Source organism: Brachyhypopomus gauderio, unplaced genomic scaffold (assembly GCF_052324685.1).
Source record: "Brachyhypopomus gauderio isolate BG-103 unplaced genomic scaffold, BGAUD_0.2 sc37, whole genome shotgun sequence".
Lineage (NCBI taxonomy): Eukaryota > Metazoa > Chordata > Actinopteri > Gymnotiformes > Hypopomidae > Brachyhypopomus > Brachyhypopomus gauderio.
Genome location: NW_027506867.1, coordinates 3,665,639 through 3,692,338, shown reverse-complemented (window position 1 = coordinate 3,692,338; position 26,700 = coordinate 3,665,639). Strand labels below are relative to the sequence as shown.

The window sequence follows — 26,700 nt, the reverse complement described above, 5'->3', positions numbered from 1 at the left end:
AAGGATTATAATTTCAAGTAAAAAGTATCGCCCCCCAAAAAGTTTGGAAGTATCGGTATCGGCGATACTAACCAGTATCGTATCGGTATCGTATCGATACCAAAATTCCGAGTATCGCCCACCCCTAGTCTACAGTCTCTGCCATTTCTGTATCAAAATGACAAAATGACACACACTTCATGTTCACGTGATCAGTTTCTTAGCCAATATTTTGAATTAGTTTATTGCTTACTTACTGAATGATTAGTTGTTTTCATCCTGTTCCTTATGCATGGAAATCATTGCGTTGTTATTATTATAATTTTCTAGACTATTTATTAATTTGCGGGATTTTTCTACATGTATATGTGGTCCCGCTCCCGCATCGCCTGGACTAATTCAACTCCCGCTCCCGCCAATAACAATTAAATTCTGTCCCGCGCCGCAAGATATTCTGTCGGGTCCCGCGGGATTACCGCGGGAGTGCAGACCTCTAATCTGTTACTCCTTATTAGCCTGTACAGCGGTCCGCTCGGATTACTGTTAGTATATCAATATATAGTAACGCACCGCTTTTAATGACCAGTAACGTAAACGGCGTTGTAACGACAGGAAAAGTAACTAATTATATTATCCCGTTACCGACAAAATGACGCCGTTACCTAACGCCGTAATTTTTAACGGCGTTATTCGCAACACTAGTCGTAAGTATGTGTCTAAGGCTGTTCGTGTCAACCTTTCTCTCTCTCTCTCTCTGGCTTTTTGATTTCAAGACTGTATCTATAGCACAGTCTCAAAACTGGCATATATAGATACCGCTACGTATTTAGGAAGGGTATTTTACTTAAAAAGCACGTTAAAATCAAAGACAGACAGGGCAACAACTTGCATTACAATGTAATGACAATGTAGAGGACGGAGCTGAGATTAAATATGTTATTAAAACATCTATATATTACGGGTCAGCAACAGGGGGGAAATGCTTCATTTATAAATATAGAATTTATTTTGAAGGTTAAATAAAATTTACCTGATCGGATTCGGCCTAGAAGTCAGAATTTCCTTTATAAGTTAATGAAAATAAAGGATTTTTATTGTAGTGTCTACAAACCTATGCTAAGACACAGAAGAAGAGAACATAAACCTTAACATGGAACGTAAATAGCAATTTCAATATGACTAGTATGCAGGATATTGAAACATTCAGAAAGACGGAAGATGTGGACAAGACTGACAGGAGGGGCGGATCCAAACATAATATAATCAAATAAATATAAATAATGACCCCAAATTGTGACAAGTAAAATATAACACTGGTCCAGATTTTAGACGCAATAAAAAGAAGAAAAAAACGTTTTCTACCAAATGAGTTGCAAAGACGTAAAGCAACACATAATCCTTGCTAAGCCTGTGTGACTCTCACCCTCATGAACCCCTCAACCCATAAAACACCCAAGTTCTTTCAATAAAAAAAAAACAAAAGAAGGCAAGATGTAACATGAGTCGAAATCTGAAACTCATTTGCCAGCAAACACGATCATGCCACCTCAAGATTATTCATGTCTGTTTTTAGATGGAAAGATTATATAAAAACCTCTTAAACCCCACATGGACATGTTCTGTTAAAGAAGCTACAGATAAAGCCACTTTAGCTGTACAGTTTATGATACTGTAGAGAAATGGCAGGATCTGGCAAAGCTGTTGTTAAATATCTTAAACAAGACTTTAGTGCACTGAAGAGCCAGTATATGGCACAACAAGAATTATTTTCAGATCCGACTTTCCCAGCAGAGGCTCAATCTCTGGGCTTTAAGGACTTCGGACCAAACTCTTATAAGGTCAAGAGTGTGGAGTGGAAAAGGCCAAAAGTAAGTCATTTTTTGACCTCATGTTGGTCTACTCTTGAACCCTAACCCTAAATTGACATTTATCAAATAATGTGCTTTGTTTATTAAGTATAGTATGGCTGTATTTATAAATATTTAAATGCATTTATTCATTATAAATATGTACCAATTGTATTCAGACTTCTGTTTCAAGGCTTATAGCTGCTCTAACTTGGCTGATAAATGTTCCTGCTGCTCACATTTTCAATAATGTGGTATTTTCATTTAAGGAAATCACTAATAGCCCTCAGTTCATCGTGGAAGGGGCCACAAGGACTGATATCTGCCAAGGAGAATTGGGTGAGCTTGTCGCAGTGTCACCTGAAAGAAATGAAAGGTTCACACAATTGATGTATGGGCTTTGTACTGAACGCAGTAGTGTTAGTCCACACCTCACTAGATTCATTAGAAACAACTTGGTATTGTGTTCAAAGAACCCTTGAAATCAGCATATGATTTATCTTTCTTTTCAATTGCTGTGATTTGTAAATGCTTCCTGCATCCTTTTCAATTGCATACTAATTGAATGACCATTAAATACAATGGTTTCAACATAGATAAATAGCTGAGACATTTAGGATTTCTCTCATAAACAATTAGTAATAAAGAAATCAAATTTTCTAAGTACATATATTAAAAAAGCACGTAACTATCAATTTGAAGTTTGCTTACTGTAATTAACTGGACATTTTTAAATTGGAAGATTTCTCACACTCATCCCTGCAGGTGACTGTTGGCTGATGGCTGCTGTTGCCTCTCTGACTTTGAACCAAGACATCCTAGCACGTGTGATCCACCCGGAGCAGAACTTTACCGAAGACTACGTTGGTATCTTTCACTTTCAGGTCTGGTTATTCTGCTTCCGTTTTAGTTCAGATTGCTTTGTTGAGTAATGCCGCAGTGACATGGTAAAAAAGCTGCTGGAACGCCGTGGGTTGTTTGCTAAACCTTTCTCTCTGCAGCTGTGGCAATATGGCTGTTGGCTGGACGTGGTAATTGACGACAGGCTGCCCACCAAAGACGGGAAGCTGCTGTTTGTTCATTCGGCTGACAGAAACGAGTTCTGGAGTGCCCTGTTGGAGAAGGCCTACGCTAAGTGAGTGCATGTGTTGTGGTAGCCATACCAGGCTAAGATGGTGAACAAAAGCCAGTGTCACGCTCTGATCTCTAACAGGACATTTGCATTAGTCAAATTACATGAGAGTACAGCCAGTATTTTAGAGCTTTAAAATGTGCAAACTGAGCAACATTAGCCCTAGTGAGTTTGTATAATGAAAAGCTAGCAGGCATAGAGATGCTGCACCTAACAGAGTTCTTGTATCTCTGTGGCAGGGTGAACGGTTGCTACGAGGCCCTCTCCGGAGGCTCCATCATCGAGGGCTTCGAGGACTTCACAGGCGGCATTGCAGAGAGCTACGAGTTGCGCAAGGCTCCGCCCACTCTGTTCAACATCATCCGGAAGGCACTAAGTCGCGGCTCTCTGCTGGGCTGCTCTATAGATGTGAGTGTGTCTCCCTGCACCACACACCAGAATGATCTGTGTCAGTTCACACACCTGGTCCAGGCTGATATGCTAAGACACTAACACAAGTGATCCAGAACAACATGCTAGGACAGCAACTCAACTGATCCAGATAACACCGTGATAAGTTCAACAGAGATTTGGGTCATGTTGTATCTCTAAACAGGTATCAAATTCATCTGAAACTGAAGCTGTGACCAGACAGAAGCTGGTAAAAGGACATGCCTACTCTGTCACGGGGGCAGAAGAGGTCAGGTCCCCCCTACACACACACACACACACTCACACTCTCTCTCTCACACACACACACACACACACACACACACTCACACTCTCTCTCTCACACACACACACACACACACACACACACACACACACTCACACTCTCTCTCTCACACACACACACACACACACTCACACACACACACACACACACACACACACACACACACACATACAGACAAACACTCACATACATGCATACGCCAATGGCATTGACAGATGATTATGCCAATAAATGACTCTGAAAAAGGAGTCTAATCTAATACTTTCAAAAATTACATTTTAAATAGATATTTTTAAAATATTTCTGCTTAATAAATATGGCAAAATCTTCCTATGAATCTCCATATTTTCATGCAGTGACTGATCACTTCTGTTTGGTTTATATGGGTAATAATTATAAGTGTTTTCCCCGTTAATTTAGGTAATCATTTTGTTTTTAAAATGTTATCAGATAGAACACTTATTTACATGAAAAACGCATTACATTACATGGACTGTAGAGGGCGCAAAAGCAGTTCTGTCTCTACCCTAGGTCCTCATGTATGAGGGCAGCACCGTCCAGCTGGTGCGGCTCCGAAATCCATGGGGCAAGGTGGAGTGGACTGGAGCCTGGAGTGATCAGTGAGTCTTTTGTGTCAGCTGATTGCTCATTAGATTTGTAGGTCTTGGTAATATTAAACAATGATGAGGGTCTTAACATCGTTGTCAGCTCCAAAGAGTGGGACCAGGTTCAGCCAGAGCAGAAGGCCAAACTCAATCATTCAGCTGATGATGGAGAGTTCTGGTGAGGATGACAAGACATTAAACTAAAGTACCAGAGGAACATAGAAAACAGAACTCTGAGTTTATCTCTCTCTCTCTCTGTTTCTCAGGATGGCCTATTCAGATTTCATCCAGCATTACTTAGATCTGGAGATCTGTAACCTGACTCCAGACACTGTGAGCTGTGACAGCGTGAGTCGCTGGAATCACCACCAGTTCGAGGGCACATGGAGGGTGGGCTCTACTGCTGGCGGCTGCAGGAACAACCCAGGTACCTGTCAATCACACACCTGTAGCCAATCACACATCTAGTAATGTTATCACATGGATTGAACGTACAATTTTGTGTGGTATGGAGGGTCAGCAGCCAGCCAATTTCCAGTACTCTACAAGACATATAAAAAATGTAATTCTGATTAAATTGTAGTTTAAATTAAATAAATCATAGACACATCAGCAAGTTACTGACCAAATGGGTTCATGACATTCATAACTATTTATAGGGTATTAGTCTTTAGTTCAATACATGCAAGAGACTTACTTAAAACATGTAATACAACAATCAGTGCTAGAAAACAGGGATTGAGTTATCTGATTAAATTATAGCTAGATAATGTGATTGAGTGTTGGGTGTGGCATCACAGACATGATTCTGTGTTGAAAAGAGTTGGACCAGGTCCAACCCTCTTAAGATAGAATACCAAGATAGAAATTATGTAAATCACCAACCAAACTCATTGTAACAATGCGGAGACAATAGGTGGACAAGTGCTGAGGAGAGATGGATTTATTAGCTGGGATGCTAACATGCGTAACCCCAGTAGCCTCATCCAGCCGAGCCGTGGAAGCTTAAACAAAAGATGAAGCTTAAACAAAAAGAATCACGACTAACCCAGATAGATATACAAATAACAACCATACAGATACTAATTAACTGGGGGACACAGAGAGGAAGGCAAGGGAAACCTAGCAGGGAAATAAACATAAAGGATAACTAGACTAAGGGAACTAGGGGTGGGTATCACCACTGATTTCCCAGTTCGATTCGATTCCGATTCACAAGGTCCCGATTCAATTCGATTTTCGATTTGATTCGATCCGATTCAATTCGATTTTCGATTTGATTCGATCCGATTCAATATCGATTCTTGTAGGGAAATTTCAGTTACAATAAAAAGTGTCGTTTGAATGTGAAATGTTGTAATGATACAAGGAACACTCAAACTTTATTAAAATGTATTAAGATATTGGTGTTTATACTGTGAACAACAGTTACATTCTTTTTTAATATTGTAATGATAATGGGATTATTGGGTTACTGTTTCTTTAAGTTAAGTGTGTGTGTGAGTGGGAGAGCGCGCAAGGAGCGAGAGTGAGAGAGAGGATTCAGCTATTTACTTCTGTTGAGTGAATTCGCTTGTATTAATGTTAAAATAAAAGAGAAGAGTTGTCAACTGTAAACTTCACAGCTTTATACTTGGCTCGTCGCGACCGGCGTGATGGTCCGCGCACCGAAAACGACGTAATCGTGGTGGCTCTGTCCCTGCGCTGTCGATTCGCGAGGTCGTGCACCTCACTTCAGGCGCACAGCGCTTCAGCACAATGAACCAAGTCATGTTTGCTGGGTTCATACACCTAAACAAGGTGGAATTCAAGCATGTCACGCGAGATAAAACGCGAGACGTTAAAACGGTACGCATATGCGGGGAAAATTGCCCAATTCTAAAGATCGATCTCAGGTTTAATAAATCGATATCGAATCATTCAAATGAAGATTGATTTTAATCGAAAAATCAATTTTTTAAACACACCCCTAAAGGGAACACCAACTGTAGTGGCAACTCTTTCTTGCTCTGCTTACCACCAACGGAGCAGGTGAATAACAACCAGTCTGACATGACAAAATTTCCTCAAGCTCAAAAAATCTTCATGTAACAATGTTTACTGACATATAAGGTCAAAATACAAAAAATATCAATAATCCAAGCTGTACATGTCTGTCTTAGTTGAGGTCTTAACTGGTCGGTCGACCAGAAAACTGTATCACCTCCACCCGACCGTCTAAAAAATTTAAACTGAACTGAATCGATTTAACTGCAATTGAAGCACATACACACTCCCCTAGTGGGTAAACACGCGTACTACATTTCTCAACATGGCTCTTACACCAACCTATGCTAAGACACTACGAAGGAAGAGAACAGAAACCTTTAACATGGAACGCGAAAAGCGATAATACAACTCATTAGCAAAGGTGTCAGAAGTATTCACATTCATTACTCAGGTAGAAGTATAGATACTAGGGTTTAAACATACTTCTGTAGAAGTTGAAGTATCAACTCAAGCTTTTTACTCAAGTAAAAGTGTAAAAGTAGCCTACTGCTTTCAAAACTACTTAAAGTATAAAAGTAAAAGTAATGTAAGGGGAAAAAAGCCATTAAGGACAAAAAGTTAGGTCACACCACAGGGGCCTATAGTGCACTAGCCCACCTCCCTAAAAACCCCATTCTTCTAAAAGCCATAATGACTCTAATGTTATATTAAATGTATGAATGTACTTTAGTACAAGGGTTGGTTGGTCTTCCTGGCTACCAACCTCCTCGCTGGTGCTTAGTTGGGACACTTCGCTCGGATTCTCTTGAGTCTCTGCCACGGACATCTTTATACTAAGCTACATACGTCTGCTACGTCCTTGCTGGAGTGTGATGTGACGTGTGCAGGTGCGATGGATTACGTACAAACTGATAGGGTGTCGGAATATTATATGTTTATACTTCTCATCCAACCACAATCAAATTCACTCTATCCGGATGGCGTGATTAGTCAGGATAGGGTTATTTTTTTATGATGACATGCCGGAATAAAAACAAGTCTAAATGAAATTGCAGTAACAAGGCTATTTTTAAAATGTAAGGAGTAGAAGTAAAAAGTCATCTGAAAAATAGTTACTCCAGTAAAGTATAAATAACCAAAATTTCTACTTAAGTAAGGTAATGAAGTATTTGTACTTCGTTACTTGAAACCTCTGCTCATTAGCAAGGTACATAAACACTCGATAAGTTCACAAGCATGGAAATAAGCAAACAAACACATTGACTTCCTAAGAGAGATCCGAAACACAGGGAATATATACCAAACAAACCACTAACAAGAAACACCTGAAAGAAAATCAAGAGGGCAGTGACAAATATATCATGACAGACAAGAAGGTGTGGTTAAACGGAAAAGACATGGACAAGACTAACAGGACATCTATTTATATAAACGATTTTATACAACAGATGTTACAAAGAAGCTTTAGAAATGTTTGGGTCCAGGTCCCTAGTAAGCAAGCTAGCAAGAAGATTTTCAACGAAAAACTATGGGGAGAAGAATGAAAGAAACCTTGTGAGGATCAAGACTCGAGGGAACAAGACCTTCATCAGCTGCCTAATTAATAACAAGTCCATGGATTTAGCAGCATCAGTTCATCTAATGGCTTCACTGCGATATTTTCTGTGTCAGGGCTGGCCCCAGGGCGGCTCCTCCGGTTGCCACCAGGAGGAGCCCGCGAGTCAGACCACAGGCTAATCAGCGGTGATGGCATTCACCTGTCATCCTGTGTTTATAAGGACGACAGACGGTGTCTCGCCACCATGTAAATGTGCCATATTTAGTCAATTGTGATTTTTACACCCCAATCGAAATTTGTCCTCTGCTTTTAACCCATCTGTGCAGTCAGAACACACACACTAGTGATTACTAGGGGGCTGTAGATCACACGTGCCCAGAGCGGTGGGCAGCCCTAGCCCGGCGCCCGGGGAGCAGTTGGGGTTAGGTGCCTTGCTCAAGGGCACCTCAGTCATGGCCTTAGGTCTGGGACTCGAACCCAAGACCCTCTGGTCACAAGACCAGTTCCCTAACCGCCAGGCCATGACTGCCCCTGCGCCGCTCCCTGGCCTCTCTCAAGTTTTTCTTCCTGTCTGTTTGGTTTTGGTTTTTGGGAAGGGTTTTTTGTTCCTCGCGGCGTTTGCCAGCTAGCCAGCTACCTCCCCTGGCGTGCTTGGTTTTCTTTTTGGTTTTCTGTTTCTTCTCTACGCGTTGAGTATTTCCGCGATTGTTTTCTGTTTTCCCCCGTTACACGCGTTGAGTATTCTGCGATTGTTTTAGTTTTTTTCCCTTTATACGCGATTACTTTGTTTCACCCTCTACGTCAGCACTGAATATCCAGCGCATCGAGTCTTTGTTCCCTCGCGCTTGTGCGATTTAGTGATGGGATTTTCGGCTCTATTTTGAGATGTGGCTCTAATGGCTCTTCTTACTGTGGAGAGCCGGCACTTTTCGGCTCCCAAACGGCTCCCCATATATATTTTTTACATTATTAATTAATAGCTTAAACCTAATTTTATAACATTTTGTTTCATTATTGACATTGTTAAGCACTTGTGATGAGTAAAAATGCTGCATAACAATGCTTTATAAATAAAACTTTTATTATAATCAATTAAATTATCACAAAATAGCACCAAAATAGAACGCAATACAGCTTGGCCAATTGCCTGCCGTTTCCACAAAAAAAGTGGAGACTTTTTTTTTTCAGTGTTTTCCCACCACATTATTAACTGAAAGCTGCGTGTGATTGGTCAGATGTGTGGAGCACACGCTTGACATGCGGGCAGTGGAGACATTATTTGCAGTGTTGTCCGAAACGATATGTGGTAGTATAAAGAAACACCCATCAAAACAGGGGAAGGAACATTTACCTGACGAAAAATAATGTTGCATTGTGTTCCAGGTTTGAAAAGTGCTAAAGTAGGCTAAAGTACTTGAAAATGCTTGAAAATGTAACTATTTTGTTTCACAACAAATAGCTGTCTGACTGAATCGATTTGATAAAAAGCGAATTATATCGAATAATTTCGAGTATATGTATAAATATTTAACTTAAGTTTAAGGTGCTGGGAAATATTGAAAATGGACCTTGAAAGTGACGTACAAGTGCTTGAATTCCACCTAAAATAAAGGTGTATGAACCCGGCATACATAACTTTGTTCATTGCGCTGAAGAGGTGCACGACCTCGCTTAGCACGGAGGTCCTCACGCAGGGGCGGAGCCACCGCGATTGCATCATTTTCGGCGCACGGACCCTCGCGCTGGTCGCGACGCGCCAAGTAGTATAAACTTTTTTTTTTTATTTTTTATTATTGAACAAAAAGTGAACATACATAGATGCAGTTTACAAACAATAAGACGCAAAGACATTACAATTCCACCAAGAAAGAAAGATGGATAGGTGCACACAGAGAAAAAAAACAACAACAACAAAAAAGGAAAACAGGGGCTAAATTATTCTAAATTATAATCTTCTATTAAAGAACAGAAAAGGCGGGCATAACGACCATGCAGCAAACAAACAGTTTTGCAGTGGAGACTGAAGTAATTGTGGAAATGACAAAAGTAAGGCTTGACTTTAAGATATTTTGATTTATGTATGAAGAATTGTCCCAGGATGATATTATTAACAAGAAAATCATCCTTATAGTTGTCTATGCACATTCCATAAATTGTCATTAACTGAAAATCGTTTGAGAGAAGGTACTTTAGAAGATAACCAAGTAAAAATATCAGACCACAGTGTCTGAACAAACAAGCAGTGAAAAAATAAATGCTCAGTTGTTTCGGTGCCATCACAAAAAACACAATTGTTGGTTTCAATTCCAAACCATTGCTTAATAAAATCACTGGAGGGATAGATTCAGTAGTATAAACTTAGCTTAGGCATAGACTGAGGAAATAAACTCTCCGCTCTCTACCACTGGCAGAAGCAGAGCAATAGGCGCAAGGAGAGGGAGAGACAGCGAGGCACTGAAGGACAAATAAAAACGACGTTAGAAAAAAACTGTGGCACTGTGGCACTTGCAGAGCACAAGTGCAATACTGAAAGAGCGGCTCCCAAATAGGATCCTAAAACGGCTCCCATTGTGGAGCCGGTTCCAATCGTTCACTTCAAAGAGTCGGCTCTTAGACCCGGATCGTTCGCGAACGACACATCACTAGTGCGATTATTCAGTGTACGGACGAGGCACTTGGGTTCGCCATCATAAAACATCCGCGGGAGATTCCGTCCCCTACATCTCCCGTTCTGACATTCTGGCATTATTTTAAATGCATTCTCACCGATGACCAAGTGTACTACAAAGTTGATATCAGCTCTGCAACATGCAAATTAAATGAATTTATCAGAGAAATCAGCTGCTCATAATGTATTGGAGAAAAAGATTGTCTGATGACAAAACTGAACATTTTGTTTCAAATAATATTGCTTAAATTAGTTGACAGCCAAACGTTACCTGCTAATGTAATGGAATAAATGTATTTTGTATGAATCATGTGTTTTGTCCAGATACATTCTGCTCCAACCCCCAATTTGTGATAAAGCTGGAGGAGGTGGATGACGACCCCTATGATGGGATCAACGGCTGCTCGTTTGTGGTTGGCCTTATGCAGAAAAGGGGGTCCAATGGCAAACAGTATAGTTGTGACTTCAACACCATTGGCTTTGCAATCTACAGGGTAACATTAAATCCCACAGATGTAGTATAGAGTGACACTAATACTAGTGGAGTGTCACCATGCTATTTTGCTGTTATACCATTACATTGTAGTAGTAATACTGCAGGAACCAGCTTCAGTAACACAACCATTCATCACTATCCTTTGTGTTTCAGGTTCCAGATGAGGTGTGTATGAAGCGTTAGGCCTCATTATGCATAATGCTTTTTCCTTGGTGTGACGACCATCCACGAGCTACATCTCTCAGTCATCTAGCCCTTGTATCATAGCTCTGCATTCATGTTCATTTCATCGTTGATGAGCAGTCTGCCTTGTCTTGTTTTGGCTCTTTACACTCGTACTCTAGTTTACGGGACTCCGGAACATTCGTCTGGAATCTGAAGACTTGCTGCATCTGACAGCAGCTGCCATGAGCGACGTCTTCACAAACAAGCGTGAGGTGTGCACCCGATTCTTGCTGCCGCCCGGGGAATACGTAATCATTCCTTCGACCTTCGAGCCACACCGCAAGGGCAACTTCATCCTGCGAGTGTTCACGGAGAAGCTGGCGACTGCCAGGTACAGTCATCTACCCCCATTAAGTTTAGCTTCAACTGGCAGAGTGCTGAAGCTCGGGGTGTGTTCCATAGAAACAGGACTTCTGATTGCAACTGATTGTTACATGGGCTGCCTAGATAGGAGCTGAAGAGTTGGTAATTTACATACTTAAATCACATCACATGCTTCTCCCAAGGCACATGCAGCCAATCACAAAGCTCATCCAGCTCATGCAACATCACAGTGGACAAAAACACACTTGGATAGGATAACCCTACCCACCCCTTTCTGATGTGTGAGCTCACAGATAATCATGATTGTCCAGCATCACTGATGGAATTTGCCACCCCTCCCTCTGTGAGAGCACGGCCAATTTTGCTCTCTCGGTTTCCCAGGAAGAGGTGCATGTGGCGTCATTGGGGACAGAAGTCATGATAGGGTGACACTTTTCTTTTAGACCACTTAAAAGAGCATAACTGTCCTAATTAAACACCTGTGAACTGGTTTTGTCACATCGTTTGAAAAAGGTTGATTTGCACAGAAAGGCTGTGCAGTGCGTCTTCCTCCATATAAGAAGCATTGTACAAGTATTTCAATGTTGGGCATAGCCCACCAATTAATAGTGCTAGCTGTAGATTATAGACCGGCAGTCACATCCTTTGCATATTCTACTATACATAAGACAGACCCTCCAGAAAGTCGCGATGTTGCGATTTGCAACTTCAACGCAACTTCAAGCAAACCCCGCGAATTCAGGGCGGTGTTGCAACTTCAGCCAATCACCGCAACTTTCCCGCAAATTTGACCAATCACTGATGTTGTCTTGATGTGACGTCGACAAACACCCGCCTTATTTCCGTATATACGTTCAAAAGGAGCAGACTGAAAGCAGCATGAGCGACGAAAATAACGGTAAAAAGATCGGGAAAAGCAGTATCCCGGTACACTACATGAAAGCGGGGATAAACTGTTTTTTTTTGTTTTCAGTGTTTTATTGTTTCACAACGATGGGTTCATACATGTATTTCCAACAATTTTAACATTTCTAGCACCAGCCCATCCACTCCAAGTGATTTTTCATAGTCTTTTAAGAGACGGAAAGTACATTTCTGCCACCGAGCTGTTGCACTTCGAGTGATCATTTCAAGAAAGTGAGAGGGATCATTGTGCATTCTCTGTCCCAACACCTGTTTTTCAGGGGGCGGGGCATACAAAATCTTGAGAGGGATCACTCCTGCCCAAACTATTTCATACCAGATAGAGTAAGAGAAATAAAATCATTGCTTGAAGTGTTAAAACCAGGGGTTTTATAAGAAGCATAATACCCATAAATAAATAAATCAGGGTTGCCAACTCTCACGCATTGAGCGTGAGACACACTCATTTATCTCTGATCCATATCTATGAGTTACTAGTTCGCTCTGGCGCCAACCACTGTCGATCGATCTCGATATAATACTTAATTTGTGTCCATTTTACAGGCCGCCTGGTAACAACTTATGTTCGCTAACCCCGCCCCCCGTCAACAATTAATGTTCGCCACCCCCTTCAGGTTCAAATCTCACTTCAAGCGATCTTGAAAAGTTGGCAACCCTGAATAAATAGGTAAATAGATAATTAAAATGAACTACTAAATAGAGGAAACCATACAACATTTACTCCCTACTGCAATGTACTCACAAAAAGCAAAAACACGCCGCAACTTCCATCACAATTTTTTTGAAAAACACCCGCAACATCAAACATTTTAGCCCGCAACAATCACAAAAAAGGCCCGCGAAATCCTGGGGGGACTGATAAGAGTCTAGAACCAAGTTAGAATACAGATAATGTGCAATGCATGTCCTTTTTAAGTGGTAGTTATTACATTTTTGTTACAAAGCGAGCATCCCACAAACGTGGGACTCGAGACAATGGCACGCAACATACGACATGGTTTAAATACACAGACGCTAACAAGACGCAAGTGCAACACGATGCAAACGAAACAAGAGACACGTGAAACGAGTAACTGACATGCGGACTAACACAAAGGCTAACAAACACACAGAAAAAAATACTGCGCACAGGACAGCCCGAGGGAGGAGTCAGGGGCGAACCGTGACAATTTTGAGTGAAGATGTTTTGTGTGTCTAATCTTAGTGGGATACAACAGTGCCTTCAGATTTTTCAAGATAGGAACCTCCTGACAAATCTCTCTCTATCTGTCATTGTAGCCCAGTGGAGACAGACATCAAAGCAAATATTAAACAAGAGGTAAAGCTGAAAAGAAGACAAGATCAAATATACTGTCTTGAACAACCCCTGCTTTTAGTGAATCAGTTTCCATTTAATTAAGCACATAATTTCTGTCTTACAGGAGAATATCTCTGAGCACGATGTGGACCCAAATGTCAAGAACTTCTTTGAGCTCAAGGCTAAAATTGTATGTGATCACACTGAACTAAATCTAACTTGTTAGATCTATTCTATTACACTGATTTTCTTATTTTAGTTCTCTGACTGATTAAACTTATTTTCTGTCCAGGACTCTGAAATGTCAGCAACTGAGCTGCAGAAGATTCTAGACAAAACTGTGTATCAACGTAAGATCTCTCTCTCTCTCGGTCTCTCTCTCTCTGTATAGTATTTCCCTATCCTGCACACACTCCTGTCCATTTTTGAGTATTGGGAAAGGCCAGGTCTTGGTTACTCTAGCTGTGCCGTTCTGAATTTCGCTTGACAGGAACTGACCTGAAAATGGAAGGCTTCAGTCTGGAGACCTGTCGCAACATCATCAGCCTGCTGGATGTATCCGCCCTTTGATGAGTGTGATATGGGATGGAAGCGCAAGTCATTTTGTTCAAGTTTTGTACTCTCACTACATTCTGGAACATTCTCCAGTCAGCATCGATTTACCACTGCGATAATGTGCAATGCTGAGGTGGACTACTAGGCTCAAAATTCCCAGTCCCACTTTAATGGCTTTAGATATTATATCTACGATATTCTCAAAAATAGTTTTGCATTTCTCCTTTGCTGTAAATTGGTGGAGGAAATGCAGGACTGTGCAAAAAAAATTACACATGGGCACAAAACTGTTAGGAGTTTCTAACTAGACTATTTGCCAGGTAACATCTAAGATTTTGGCCTTGATCATCATCACTCAGAGAGATGGTAATGGAACACTTGGACTCCAGGAATTTCACATTGTCTGTTTGAAGCTGCAAAGATACCAGGTAGATGACATGCGTACCCATTAGAGCAGGTACTTCATAGAGTGCTACAGCAATTTCCAGTTTAGTTTTATTCTCATTAATTCAGCATCAAGGCAATAACAGAAGAACCCTCCATTGCTCTGGGTCTCTCCATCTGGTTTCAAGGAGATTTGTATGAATGAAATAGTGGTTTAAAGCACTCATTGATTGCCCAGAATTACCTGTGAGCTACAGTATATCTGTGTGGCACAATTTCTCTCATGACCTTATCAGGAGATCTTTAAGCGCCGTGATATGGACCACTCAGGCACCATGAGCTCCTTCGAGATGCGAAAAGCACTGGCTGAAGCAGGTAAGGAATGTTTAGAGCACAGTTCTCCCAAAATCAGGTCTGCACAATCACACCACAACACAGTGGGGCACAGTTATCCAACGTCACCCTATAGGGTCACACCACGTCATGGTTCACAAACATTGCCCTGTAGGGTCACGTCACACCACAGCACAGTTCTCCAACATCACCCTGTAGGGTCATTCCACATCACATTCTCCAACATCACCTTCCAGAGTCACACCACTGCAGAGTTTCCTAACGTCACCCTATAGGGTCACACCACGTCATGGTTCACAAACATCGCCCTGTAGGGTCACGACACACCAAGGCACAGTTCTCCAACATCACCCTGTAGGGTCACTCCACATCACATTCTCCAACATCACCTTCCAGAGTCGCGCCACTGCAGTTTTCTAACGTCACCCTATAGGGTCACACCACAGCATGTTTCTCCAAAATTACCCTGTAGGGTCACTCCACATCACATTCTCCAACATCACCTTCCAGAGTCACACCACTGCAGAGTTTCCTAACGTCACCCTATAGGGTCACACCACGTCATGGTTCACAAACATCGCCCTGTAGGGTCACGTCACACCACAGCACAGTTCTCCAACATCACCCTGTAGGGTCACTCCACATCACATTCTCCAACATCACCTTCCAGAGTCACGCCACTGCAGTTTTCTAACGTCACCCTATAGGGTCACACCACAGCATGTTTCTCCAAAATTACCCTGTAGGGTCACTCCACATCACATTCTCCAACATCACCTTCCAGAGTCACACCACAGCAGTTTTCTAACATCACCCTCCAGAGTCACACCACAGCACGGTTCTCCAACATCACCCTGTAGGGTCACACCACAGCAGTTCTTCAACATCACCCTGTAGGGTCACACTGGTGATTTACGTACTTTGAATAGCCTACTCAAGAACTTCATAGTTACCTGATAACATTTGGAGTTCCTCCTTAGCAAAACAGTTTAGACTGTTGTTTTATTAATACATTTTGACTGTAATTGATAATTGATTGCCCTGAGGACTGTTCGTTGTCTTGATAACTTTGTTAAATCTTTGTGCTTTCTCAGGTTTCCAAATCAATACTCAGGTACTCGAGGTGATCATCTCACGCTATGCTGACCAGAAGAGGGCCATCGACTTCGACAGTTTTGTGAGCTGCCTCATCCGTCTGGAGATGCTCTTCCGTGAGTTGATTCAACCAAACTAACCAGGGATTAGGCAGCCTGAGTGTGATATTCCCTTATGTATGCCCTTATTCAGTAGATTGCAAAGATCTGATGATCACAATTCTGCAGTGTCAGTGAACAGGAGGCACTGCTAAGAGACTTGGCAGGTATTGCAGATTTTTTTTAGTTAGTCAGATAACTTACGTATACATTTTTTCTGTTCTGCTCAGAAACATTCAGGACAGCCGATTATAACAACACAGGCAAGATTGAACTGAATATTGGGCAGGTACATATACATTCACATTACATTATAGCATTTTTAACAAACAAGCATACTGTGTTTTATTTCATTGTGTGTGTGTGTGTGTGTGTGTGTGTGTGTGTGTGTGTGTGTGTGTGTATGTATGTGTGTGTGCGCGCATGCATTTGTGTTTCAGTGGTTTTGCTTGGCCCTACTCTGAATCTCCAGGCTTTCCTGTGGATTAAGAGAATTTCTTACCCAAACATTTAAAAACATTAGCTTGTATCATTGTATCATTAATTAAGTGGTTTAAATGTTTAAGTAACCGCAGAGTAAATGTGAATCATTACTCAGTGTATTGTTAATCATGCTCCGCCCCTTTCTCCGCCCCCATGACCTTTCTACTCCATTTAGGACGTAAGTGATCAGGCTACTTTTTCAATCATTGATCCTGACACAAACTTTACCAGCACCAATTTTGTAAACACCGTCAACATCATACAATTGCAATCTTTGTGCTGAAGCAGAAATGGGGGGTATCAAATCTCTTTCCTCATTTCATTTTAATATGTGGAGCCTTCTAGAATATTATGAGTGGGTTCTGGAATATTTATCTGTTGTCCCAATTAATTTGTTTGTCTGTCTGAAACATGGTTGAATTACGACATGACTGATTTAGTAAAATCTCAGAATAAAATACAGTTGGTTAATTTAAGGGTGATTATAATATTGCTAACAATATTATATGACAATATATAAGATAATGTACAGGTGCATCTCAATAAATTAGAATATCAAAAAGTATTTAGTGCATTTACTGTACATACAGTAAATATTCTAATTTTCTGAGACAACAACTTTTGGGTTTTCATTGGCTGTAAACCATAATCAACATTAACAGAAAGAAACACTTGAAATAGATCAGTTTGTCATGAATCTAAATAATGTATTTCACTTTATGTATCGAATTACTGAAATAAGTTAACTTTTTGATGATATTCTAATTTTATTGAGATGTACCTGTAATGACAGTTTCTAGTTAACCGTTCCAGTGATTTTCTGGTCACAGACGTCTCTGATCACCTACCAGTGATCTATCCACTCTCATCCTGTAACAGTATCTGGGCTGGTGCTTTCACAAGTAATTTACACAACCTTACATATTCTTCAAAAGTGTAATTTCTTGTTCTCTGTTTTTGAATTTAAAGATTTTAAATGTACATGAAATAAATAATTTTTACCAAAACATTACTCAATATAATCTATAATTATATTATGAGAGCCTCCATCTATGTATTATTATGCAGTAATAATATAATATCAAAATAATCTTTATTGCGACACTGCCATGCCGAAAATGTTTCAGTAGTGTACACTGTAATAAAAATATATAAAAAATATTTTTCTTATTATATTATATTCTTATACTGTTCAAAGATGAAGTGTTCCTCTTGTTATACCGAATCATACAGTTCTCATACTGGGACAATCCTGGTCCTGCTTGATGTGTTCGACATCTCGTTTTGTGCATGTCTGGGCAAGAGAACAGCTCAGCTGGTTTGTAATTGGCTTCTTTCAGAGCAAAGCCACACTCAACCACTAGATGGAGACAGAGAACAGTTAATGGATGTTGAGGCAATCTGGCCGTCTGGTGCTTCTCTCTCATTGAATAAGAGTGTAAATTAAATTAAATTAAAGCAGTACACAAGGTTTCAGAAGAAACAGGACATTTCAAACAGAAGTCAGCTGTCCTTTCTTTGAAACCTTGTTTGACTCCTACCTCACATTTGTACCTCACATCAATTCAGTCTGTAAGTCTGCCTTTCTCCACCTCCGGAACATAGCTCTGCTTCGGCCCATACTTTCACCTACAGCTGCCGAAACCTTGGTTCATGCTTTCATCACTACCAGATTGGATTATTGTAACTCACTGCTCTTTGGTCTACCTGCAAAAAGACTTCGCCCTCTTCAGTACATCCAAAATTCCGCAGCCAGAGTCCTTGTCTCAGCTAAAAAGTTTGAACATATCACTCCAATCCTCCATAAACTTCACTGGCTCCCGGTTTCAGAACGCATCCGCTACAAAATCCTCTTAATGACTTTTAAAGCCCTCCATGGCCTCGCACCTGTCTACCTCTCCAACCTGTTGCACCCTCACGTTCCATCACGTCAGCTCAGGTCCTCTAACTCGGGTCTATTAACCATTCCAAGACACAGTCTCCGCTATGGGTGGCAGATCTTTCAGTGTTGCTGCCCCCACTCTCTGGAACTCTCTACCTTCCTCTCTTCGCTCCTCTGCTTCTCTTATTTTCAAAGCTCAGCTAAAGAGCTTCCTATTCTCCCACTACTTCCACTCTCGCTGATACTCCCAACTCTTCTCTCGTATGTTTGTTTATGTAAAGCGTCCTTGGGTTTGTGAAAGGTGCTATAAAAAATAAACTTATTATTATTATTATTAATACTACACTGAAATAAATAATCTCTGATAATGTTTACTATATGTACTACGTGTGTATGTACACAAATTTAAGATTATAAAGTTTTGACTACAAACCTCCATTCTGTTGAACTGTACTTCGCCTAATCCATCGTTGTCCAACATTTTAAATAATTCTGCATGCAATAATACAACAGATCAATATCTGCAGAAATAAACAGTATTTTATCATAGCAAATGCAACAGCATAATTCAGCAGATTAATATCAGGCACTTACTGAACATGCACTCCAAACGCACCAGGCAGCTGACAAAGCTGTCGAAGTTAATGATGAGATCAGGGTTACTGTAGCGAGCCACAAGGATTTGGTGTAGTGTGTTATTCAGAGAGAATCCTGCAGGATACACACACACACACACACACACACACACACACACATACACATTCAAACTCTGCCACGTGCTTAAGCATCCAATACAGAGGTTACAGCTTTTGAGCATGAAAAGAGGCACTTGACTACCAAGACTACAACCCTTGACTACCATGTTCAGGTGAATTGGGAGCCATGATACAATACAGACAGAGTTCTAGTTGAGAAGCTCTGCTATTAATGAACAGGGTTCTTCTGTACATCTGGTAGGTATGGAAAAGTAGGGAATTTAAAAGCACTTCTTCCAGGAATGTATACATGTAAAAATGTTTAGGAAAAAATGATAGGTAATTCATTGTTAAAGTATTATGTGCCTGGCTCAAACACTGTCATCCTTAATGAATGCTACTTTAAAGAATGTTACAATAATGAATTCTACATTAATGAATGCTACATTACAGTACACTTCAGGTTACTTAATCTGGAATGGGTTTTAAATTTACAGGAATAACTAAATGGTTGGTCAGACCTGCCTCCCCCACAGCCTGTCTCATCTCCGTTGAGCTCATTGTGTGAGATTTGTCTTCATCTTTCTCATAATAAATGTCCTAATAGAACATACACACAGTAGGCCATCATCACACTTCCTAGAGCAATGCTGTATAATGACATAATGGCAGCAGCAAATATCTGAACTGTAGTAAAATATTCATTTGGATAGACTGAACTGGGATGATTAACAATGTTAAATGAAATGGGAAGGTCTTTTACCCCATATCTTAAAATTTTGCCCCAGAGAACTTCAACATCGCCCAGACTCAGTTTTGCCCTGCCATCTTTCTGTCATGATGATGTAAGGGTCACGTCGCCAATTCACAAGCACAGAAGAAACATTTTAGACAAAAAGGTTAGCCTTTCTGAGGAATATATTGTTAATATTATTAATTAGTAACAATATTTTTAGTTATAATTGTATATGACATTGGTATTAGTATTGGTATTGGTATTAGTAGAATTAGTAGTTGTATAGTAATGGTCTTGGTGGTATTAGTAGTATTAGTAGTTGTATAGTAATGGTATTGGTAGTGTCTTGGTGGTATTAGTAGTATTAGTAATATACTAAAACACCTACATGGTATCTACTTTATTTGTGCTTACATATTATTCCTGTTATTATTTAGTAGTAGTAGTGGTGGTGTAGTAATGGTACTGGTAGTTTCTTGGCAGTGTTAAGTAGTATTGTTTGTGGCTTGTGCCTATTTGATGTACATCCATAATCATCAGGATACATCCAGCAGGTTAACCATATGGCGACAGGTTTCCAGGCTAAACCCTTCAGTACGGATATCTGTACCTATAAAATACGAACACCAGAGGGTAATAAGCTCCAGAGCACTCCTGTAAGGCCATTAGGCTAAGAGCATCTGCGAAATGTCCTAAAGGTAAATGTTAAAAGAAAGGAAGGGAATGGGTGAAATAAAGGAACACTGAGGAGAACTTACACTTGATCTTTCTGTTCAGGACGTTCCTCAGCTCGAAGGCCGAGAATTCGTCAGCCTTAAAGAGATGGAAGGACAAACTAAGCACTTTTCAGTTGAATTCTAAAAGGTTTGATCTTTGTTGTGCTTAAACACTGACCTCAGCTGCATACTGGCCAATGGGGTTTCTGAACACAGCATCCGTCTCGTGCTTCAAGACCTCCATCTAAAACAATTGTATTGTTTGCAGTGGCTTTCTCCACAGTATCATTACTAAACAGATATAGCACAAAATGTCATAGATGAGAATTTTACCTCCTTAACGTTTGACTCCACATGGTTATCAAGCTCTCTGGAATTAAAACAGAAAGTGGGTGTGTCTAAAACATAAATATCTGACTTGTCTTAATTCTAGTTCAAATGATTCTTTCAGCTGAGGTGAAGTTGTATGATATTCACAGAAAAGCTGGTTCAAGATCAGTTTTTCCTTCCAACCGTGCGATTTTTATATGGGAGGACACTAGTTATGGAACTGCCTACTTGTTCCAGGTGACCACAGCTTGATAGCTAGCTCACCTTAAGTCACCCTGCCTCTTGAAGAAGACACGCAGGCAGAAGTCTCCATTCTTGCCTGGTTTGAAGGTGGAGGGGATAATGACATACTCGCCAGGGGGCAGGCAGAAGGAGCAGCTGACCTCACGCCTGTCGGTGGTCTTTGAACGGGCCATGGAGACATTGCGTTGGAAGAACCTTCGCCCCAGGCGAACATTTCTCTGCCCTGAGTGCTGAGGTAAGCAATCTGACAGTTAAATCTGTCCTTCACCACAACTCATCCAACCAGAAAGAAAATGAGCAAACAGGCCAAAACATCTTGGAGGCCTTGGAGACTCCCGATTAATCCCCATTTTGTGTTCCAATCTACCGCCCAACTTAGCTGATCTGAGTAATGAGTGTTTAGTCTGTGTTTACGTGAGTTATGGAACAAACGTGTAAGACAATATGAATGAGCAGATGCGTGGATGGATATCTGCTGCTTTGTGGACGTACCTCTGCAGGAAGCTGTGGGAAGCAAACAGGAAGAAATTAACATTTGATGTAGATCAGGAACTATAAGTGTCATAATGTAATGAACAAAGAGATCTTATGTAGAACTGCAGTCATGGCCTGTTGGTTAGGGAACTGGTCTTGTGACCGGAGGGTCGTGGGTTCGATTCCCAGACCTGAGGCCATGACGGAGGTGCCCCTGAGCAATGCCCTTAACTCTCAATTGCTCACTTGTATAAAAAATTAGATAAAAATGTAAGTCGCTCTGGATAAGGGCGTCTGCCAAATGCCATAAATGTAAATGTAGAACTAATGTAGGTTAATCTATAGCTATATGTACATTAGGGTTACAAATGGTCAGTATTTTGACTGTACTGAAATACTTAAATATTCTTGGTTCTGAAACTCCTTCCTGGTAATAGTGCACCATTTTAATTGCTCTTCTGCTCCAATATATGTTATTAAATGAATAAAGAACTAGATAAGTTTCCAACAGGCAATTTTGCACCATAGCATGTGTCTCACTAGCAGTGTCAGTTTGGGGAAATATTAAAAACTTTCTGTGCACACTTATGCTCCCTTAAAACAAATTACTTTATAGATGGTGACCCCAATGAAGAGCATAACTTGTTGGAGATTCATCATCTTGCGCCGGTTCTTCTGGATCAAATTCACCACGAAGCTGCAGCCCGTCCCGTCATCATGGGCATCGTCATCCTGCTCATTCAGTTTGATCACAAACTGCGGGTTCATCCAGAACGTCTCTGGAGAAGATCGCAAGCAGAGGCGGACGAAGTACTCAATTTCATTACTTGAGTCAAAGTACAGATACCACTGGTCAAATGCTACTCCGATACAAGTAAAAGTTGCATGTTCAAAATCTTACTTAAGTGAAAGTACTGAAGTACTTGCTTTTAAAAATACTTAAGTATTAAAGTACACCTTCCGTCACATTTGTAAAAAAGTTATAGTTTAAAAGTATTATACATCCTACCAAATCCTCTTTAGAATTCCATTAGAATGGAAACATTATTTGACAAGATTCGATTAACCCACACGGTTTCCCTTATTGATGTTTCCGTAGTTTGAATTACTTGCCAATATAATGTTAACATTATTTATAGTGATCCTAGCAGACCAGTGGAGTGAGCAGGCAAAGTCATTTCACTAGCCTTACTGCAAAGCTCCTCTGACTACATAGTCACTTAACAAAACATTTAGGCTGCATACCGTAATATACTTCCTCAGGTGGGACGGTGAATTTTGGTATGCAGTGATATAGTTTGTTTTTGGCAAACAAAGCATGCATTTAAAACGATAGGAATGATTCATCCGTTCAGAAAACTGGAACATTTTGTCGAGATACGGCCATGGGTGCAAAAGAGCATGCCAGGGTTGCCAGCTCTCACGCATTGAGCGTGAGACACACGCATTTGACCGTTTTCACACGCTCTCACGCCACAGTTCCGACAGGGCTCTCAAGTTTTGGATTCATGTCAGAGTGTGAGAGTTGTTGCGCGGGGGAGGGGGGGGGGGGCGAACGTAAGTTGTTGAGCGCGGGGGGGGGGGCGTTGTGGCGAACGTGTATTTCGCGATCGATCGCCAGTGGGCGACATAGATATGCATCAGAGGTAAATAAACTAGATTTTTTTCTCGCCGTGTGAAATCGGAAGTGTGGCGTGTGAACGTGTGAAGACGGTCAAATGCGTGTGTCACACGCTCAATGCGTGAGACTTGAGAGCCCTGGTTCCGATATCTCAAGCCGAAAAAAAATCTAGTTTATTTACCTCTGATCTATATCTATCAACCACCGGCGATCGCGATATAATACTTAATTTGTGTCCATTTTTCACCGCCCCGGTAACGTTCGCCACCCCCCGATCAACAATTTACACTCGCCACCAAGTCCAGGTTCAAATCTCCCTCCAAGCGATCTTGAAAAGTTGGCAACCCTGGCATGCTCCATCACCGCCGTCTCCGCTCATGTTGCTGTTATTTAGGAAAAGAACGACTAGCGACACCGAACTTGATTTTACACCTCACAGACACATCCTTGATTGCTGATAGGCTGTCACCTGTGAAAATACTATCGGGGGAGGAGAGGAGAGTTGTGTGTGGAAGTAACGAGTAACGAGAGCTGGACAGAAATGTAGTGGAGTGATAAGTACTGTATTTGTTATTCAACTGTAGTGAAGTGAAAGTCATAAGTATTAAAAAAAAATCAACTTAAGTAAAGTACAAATACTCAAGAACTGTACTTAAGTACAGTACTTAAGTAAATGTACTTCGTTACTGCCCACCTCTGATCGCAAGTGACGTCAGAAAAGTATGTCAGATCTGTGTCAACCCTGTAAGTCTACAGAGATGGCACTGAGAAGACAGAGACGCGTGCGAACCTTCATTTTAGGTACACATGTCAATTTTATAGATATATAAATATGCACATAAATATGCACAATGCACAAATATGCACAATAATTAGGCATTAAGATAAGCATGGCTTAAATTTTTTTTCTTCCTTTCATTTTTTTCGTGCAAGAGTGTAATTAATATTCATGCTGCGTTTTTAATACTTTAATTTTAAGCTTTGACTTCTGCCTTGTCAGTTATTGTATGTCATTTGGGAGTGAGTCCTCTTCCAGACTTCCTTCAGACGCTCACTCTTCCTCCAGCCATTCATGACTGGAGGTGTTTGGAAGCGCTGTCAGAGAGGGAGGGGCAGATGGAGAATCTGCGCTCAAGCCAGCAGGGTCGGGAGCACGAGCAGCTTCTTTATTACTGACAGATGCAATAATTTTGAAGTGACAATTAGCATCACAGTGTTTGTGTGCAAATCTAAATAAATGATAAAAAAAAACCTTGTCTTTGAGATATGTTTTAGAATTTCATTAATGCAGGATCCTGACCCCCCTCCACTCCACAGATCACCAGTGTCTTCCCCCATGATACAAGTACCCGCTAAGAAACTTGCCCGATGGTCCTCCGCCTGAATGTGATTCGGTTAGAATGTATGCAGTATCCAAAATAAATCTGAGAAAATATATGAATAACAAAAGAAAGAAGGGAAAATTATACATACCAGTGCGTGTCACATACTTAAAGGTAGATATGAAATATTTTTTTATGGATTATTTATTAACTATGTAAATATGCTGTGTTATTTCACAAAAATTATGACTGCAACATTATTAAGTTAAATATGAAGGTATTTCAACATTTTCTGAATTTTATCTTGACATTTCTCAGGAAATATTATTGAACATGAAATCCGATCCAGTGATTGGTTCTTGCAGGGGGTTTTGAAACGACGTCATCCAGGATCAGCTTTGCGGCACAGCCAGGTGTCGTAAATCAGCTCTGAGACTGACACTTAAGAATTACTCCTACACTTCGCTTAAAGTGAGACTGAGAGGCTTGATAACTAACTTTTAGTCTCAGCTTTTAACTAATAATTATTTTAGACATAAGTCAATTCTTAGCAGCATTCTTAGGAGTAATTCTAAGAAGTTTGATAAATACGGGAGTGAAATTTCTCCAGATTACCTCAGCAAATTAACAGCTAGAATGCCAAAGGTCTGCAATGCTGTAATTGCTGCTAAGGGAGCATTCTTTGACGAAAGCAAAGTTTAAAGTAGAAAATTATAAAATATATATATATATATTATTTCTACCTTGTCAATGTCTGGACTATATTTCTATTCATTTTGCAACTCATTTGATAAATAAAAGTATGAGATTTCAGGGAAAACACAAAATTGTCTAGGTGACCCCAAACTTTTGAAAGGTAGTGTACATCTACAGACATGCAAATGGGGGGGGGGGGTCATAATTATCTTCTTAGAGTAAGATGGTCTGAAGGGTCAACAGTCAGCTAGCGCTTTTTATCTGCTAATGATACAATGATGTGACAATAGGAACTTGGTGTCCTACAGCTGGGAGCTGGGTGTAAATACTGGGGTAGTTGGAGTCCTCCAGGTGGGGAGGAGGTAAATGCTGGGGTAGTGCTGGGGTAGTGTGTCTTACCAGAGTTGTTCACACAGCCCCCTGCTGTGGATCCTTTCCTCCAGCTGCCTTCAAACATGGAGAGAGTCCATTTCTTCTCCTCAGCACTGTCCAGCACTTCTGGACTCAGATTACAGATCTCCAGACACTTGTAATGTCCCAAGAAATCAGAGAAGGACATCCTGAAACATACATATAGAGAATCACACAGCAGATATATAGTGAAGATACGAAACTTTATGGTGCTTGTCTATGGTGTGGTATAGAGACCAAAGACTTTCACTGAAAGTAAATTATGCAAAAGGAAGATATGATAACTTGTGTTATATGTAAAGCACAAAGGTGTGAATGACCAGAACTCTCCATCTTCTGCTTTGTGCCTCAGTCTGGCTCTGTCTTTCCAGCAGATCTCATTCCATTCTGGTGACCTGCCAGCCAATCACATCACTTCTGTTCATAAATCAACACTGCCATTTTAAACTCGTGCACATTACAATGTTACTGTAGAAAAAACTATAATAAATAACATAAATTGTAACAATGAAACAGCAATTCAACATTTAACCAGGAAGATAGGTAATCAAAAAATCACTTAGAAATTAGAAGGCCTGAAACAAGTTTAGCACCATTGTCAAGCAGTCTAGCCATGCAAATTGTTTTTTGTTTGTTTCTAACACCACTTTGCTCTGTAAGTGCACATTATTCATGAATACAAAAAGCAAAAAGTCAAATCATCAACTGACTGAAACTACAACAAGGGATTACAGACAGCATCCCCATAACAACACAGGCCATGCCCCATGATGCCAGATGGGTTCAAAAATAACACTGGACAGGCTGAAGACTGATCTGCTTTAAAGCCTTTGTGTGTACATGTGT

At 40.6% G+C, this 26,700-nt stretch overlaps 2 protein-coding genes across 2 annotated transcripts in view; one reads left to right on the top strand and one right to left on the bottom strand.

Annotated features, from left to right (window-relative positions):
* The first annotated feature begins 1,023 nt into the window (after positions 1-1,023).
* On the top strand, positions 1,024-16,759 carry LOC143485531 (calpain-2 catalytic subunit-like). Its single transcript, XM_076984984.1, has 20 exons — positions 1,024-1,847; positions 2,096-2,165; positions 2,592-2,710; positions 2,828-2,961; positions 3,198-3,366; positions 3,554-3,637; positions 4,205-4,293; positions 4,382-4,456; positions 4,545-4,705; positions 10,818-10,987; positions 11,143-11,154; positions 11,334-11,550; positions 13,746-13,780; positions 13,887-13,949; positions 14,052-14,109; positions 14,250-14,314; positions 14,674-14,742; positions 14,995-15,073; positions 16,147-16,263; positions 16,476-16,759. Exons 1-20 carry the CDS (start codon positions 1,659-1,661, stop codon positions 16,757-16,759), a joined length of 2,259 nt encoding a protein of 752 aa, XP_076841099.1. The 5' UTR covers positions 1,024-1,658.
* The window catches only part of LOC143485530 (calpain-2 catalytic subunit-like), a 17,239-nt gene continuing 7,242 nt past the window's right edge, over positions 16,704-26,700 (bottom strand). The window contains exons 8-21 of the mRNA XM_076984983.1: positions 26,175-26,249; positions 25,843-26,003; positions 22,414-22,583; positions 21,823-21,834; positions 21,352-21,560; positions 21,091-21,127; positions 20,936-21,001; positions 20,800-20,854; positions 20,587-20,651; positions 20,069-20,137; positions 19,827-19,905; positions 19,205-19,321; positions 19,044-19,102; positions 16,704-18,088 (exon numbers count right to left, since the gene is read on the bottom strand). Coding sequence (XP_076841098.1) covers positions 18,065-18,088; positions 19,044-19,102; positions 19,205-19,321; positions 19,827-19,905; positions 20,069-20,137; positions 20,587-20,651; positions 20,800-20,854; positions 20,936-21,001; positions 21,091-21,127; positions 21,352-21,560; positions 21,823-21,834; positions 22,414-22,583; positions 25,843-26,003; positions 26,175-26,249 — 1,198 coding nt within the window. The 3' untranslated portion in view covers positions 16,704-18,064. The remainder of the gene's footprint in view (positions 18,089-19,043; positions 19,103-19,204; positions 19,322-19,826; positions 19,906-20,068; positions 20,138-20,586; positions 20,652-20,799; positions 20,855-20,935; positions 21,002-21,090; positions 21,128-21,351; positions 21,561-21,822; positions 21,835-22,413; positions 22,584-25,842; positions 26,004-26,174; positions 26,250-26,700) is intronic.

Excerpts from the sequence above, each read along its gene's own strand:
- LOC143485531 (XM_076984984.1), top strand. The coding sequence starts at position 1,659 with ATGGCAGGATCTGGCAAAGCTGTTGTTAAATATCTTAAACAAGACTTT. Across the intron at positions 2,962-3,197 it reads TTGGAGAAGGCCTACGCTAA|GGTGAACGGTTGCTACGAGG; the intron begins GTGAGTGCATGT and ends TCTCTGTGGCAG. Across the intron at positions 13,781-13,886 it reads AAGCAAATATTAAACAAGAG|AATATCTCTGAGCACGATGT; the intron begins GTAAAGCTGAAA and ends GTCTTACAGGAG.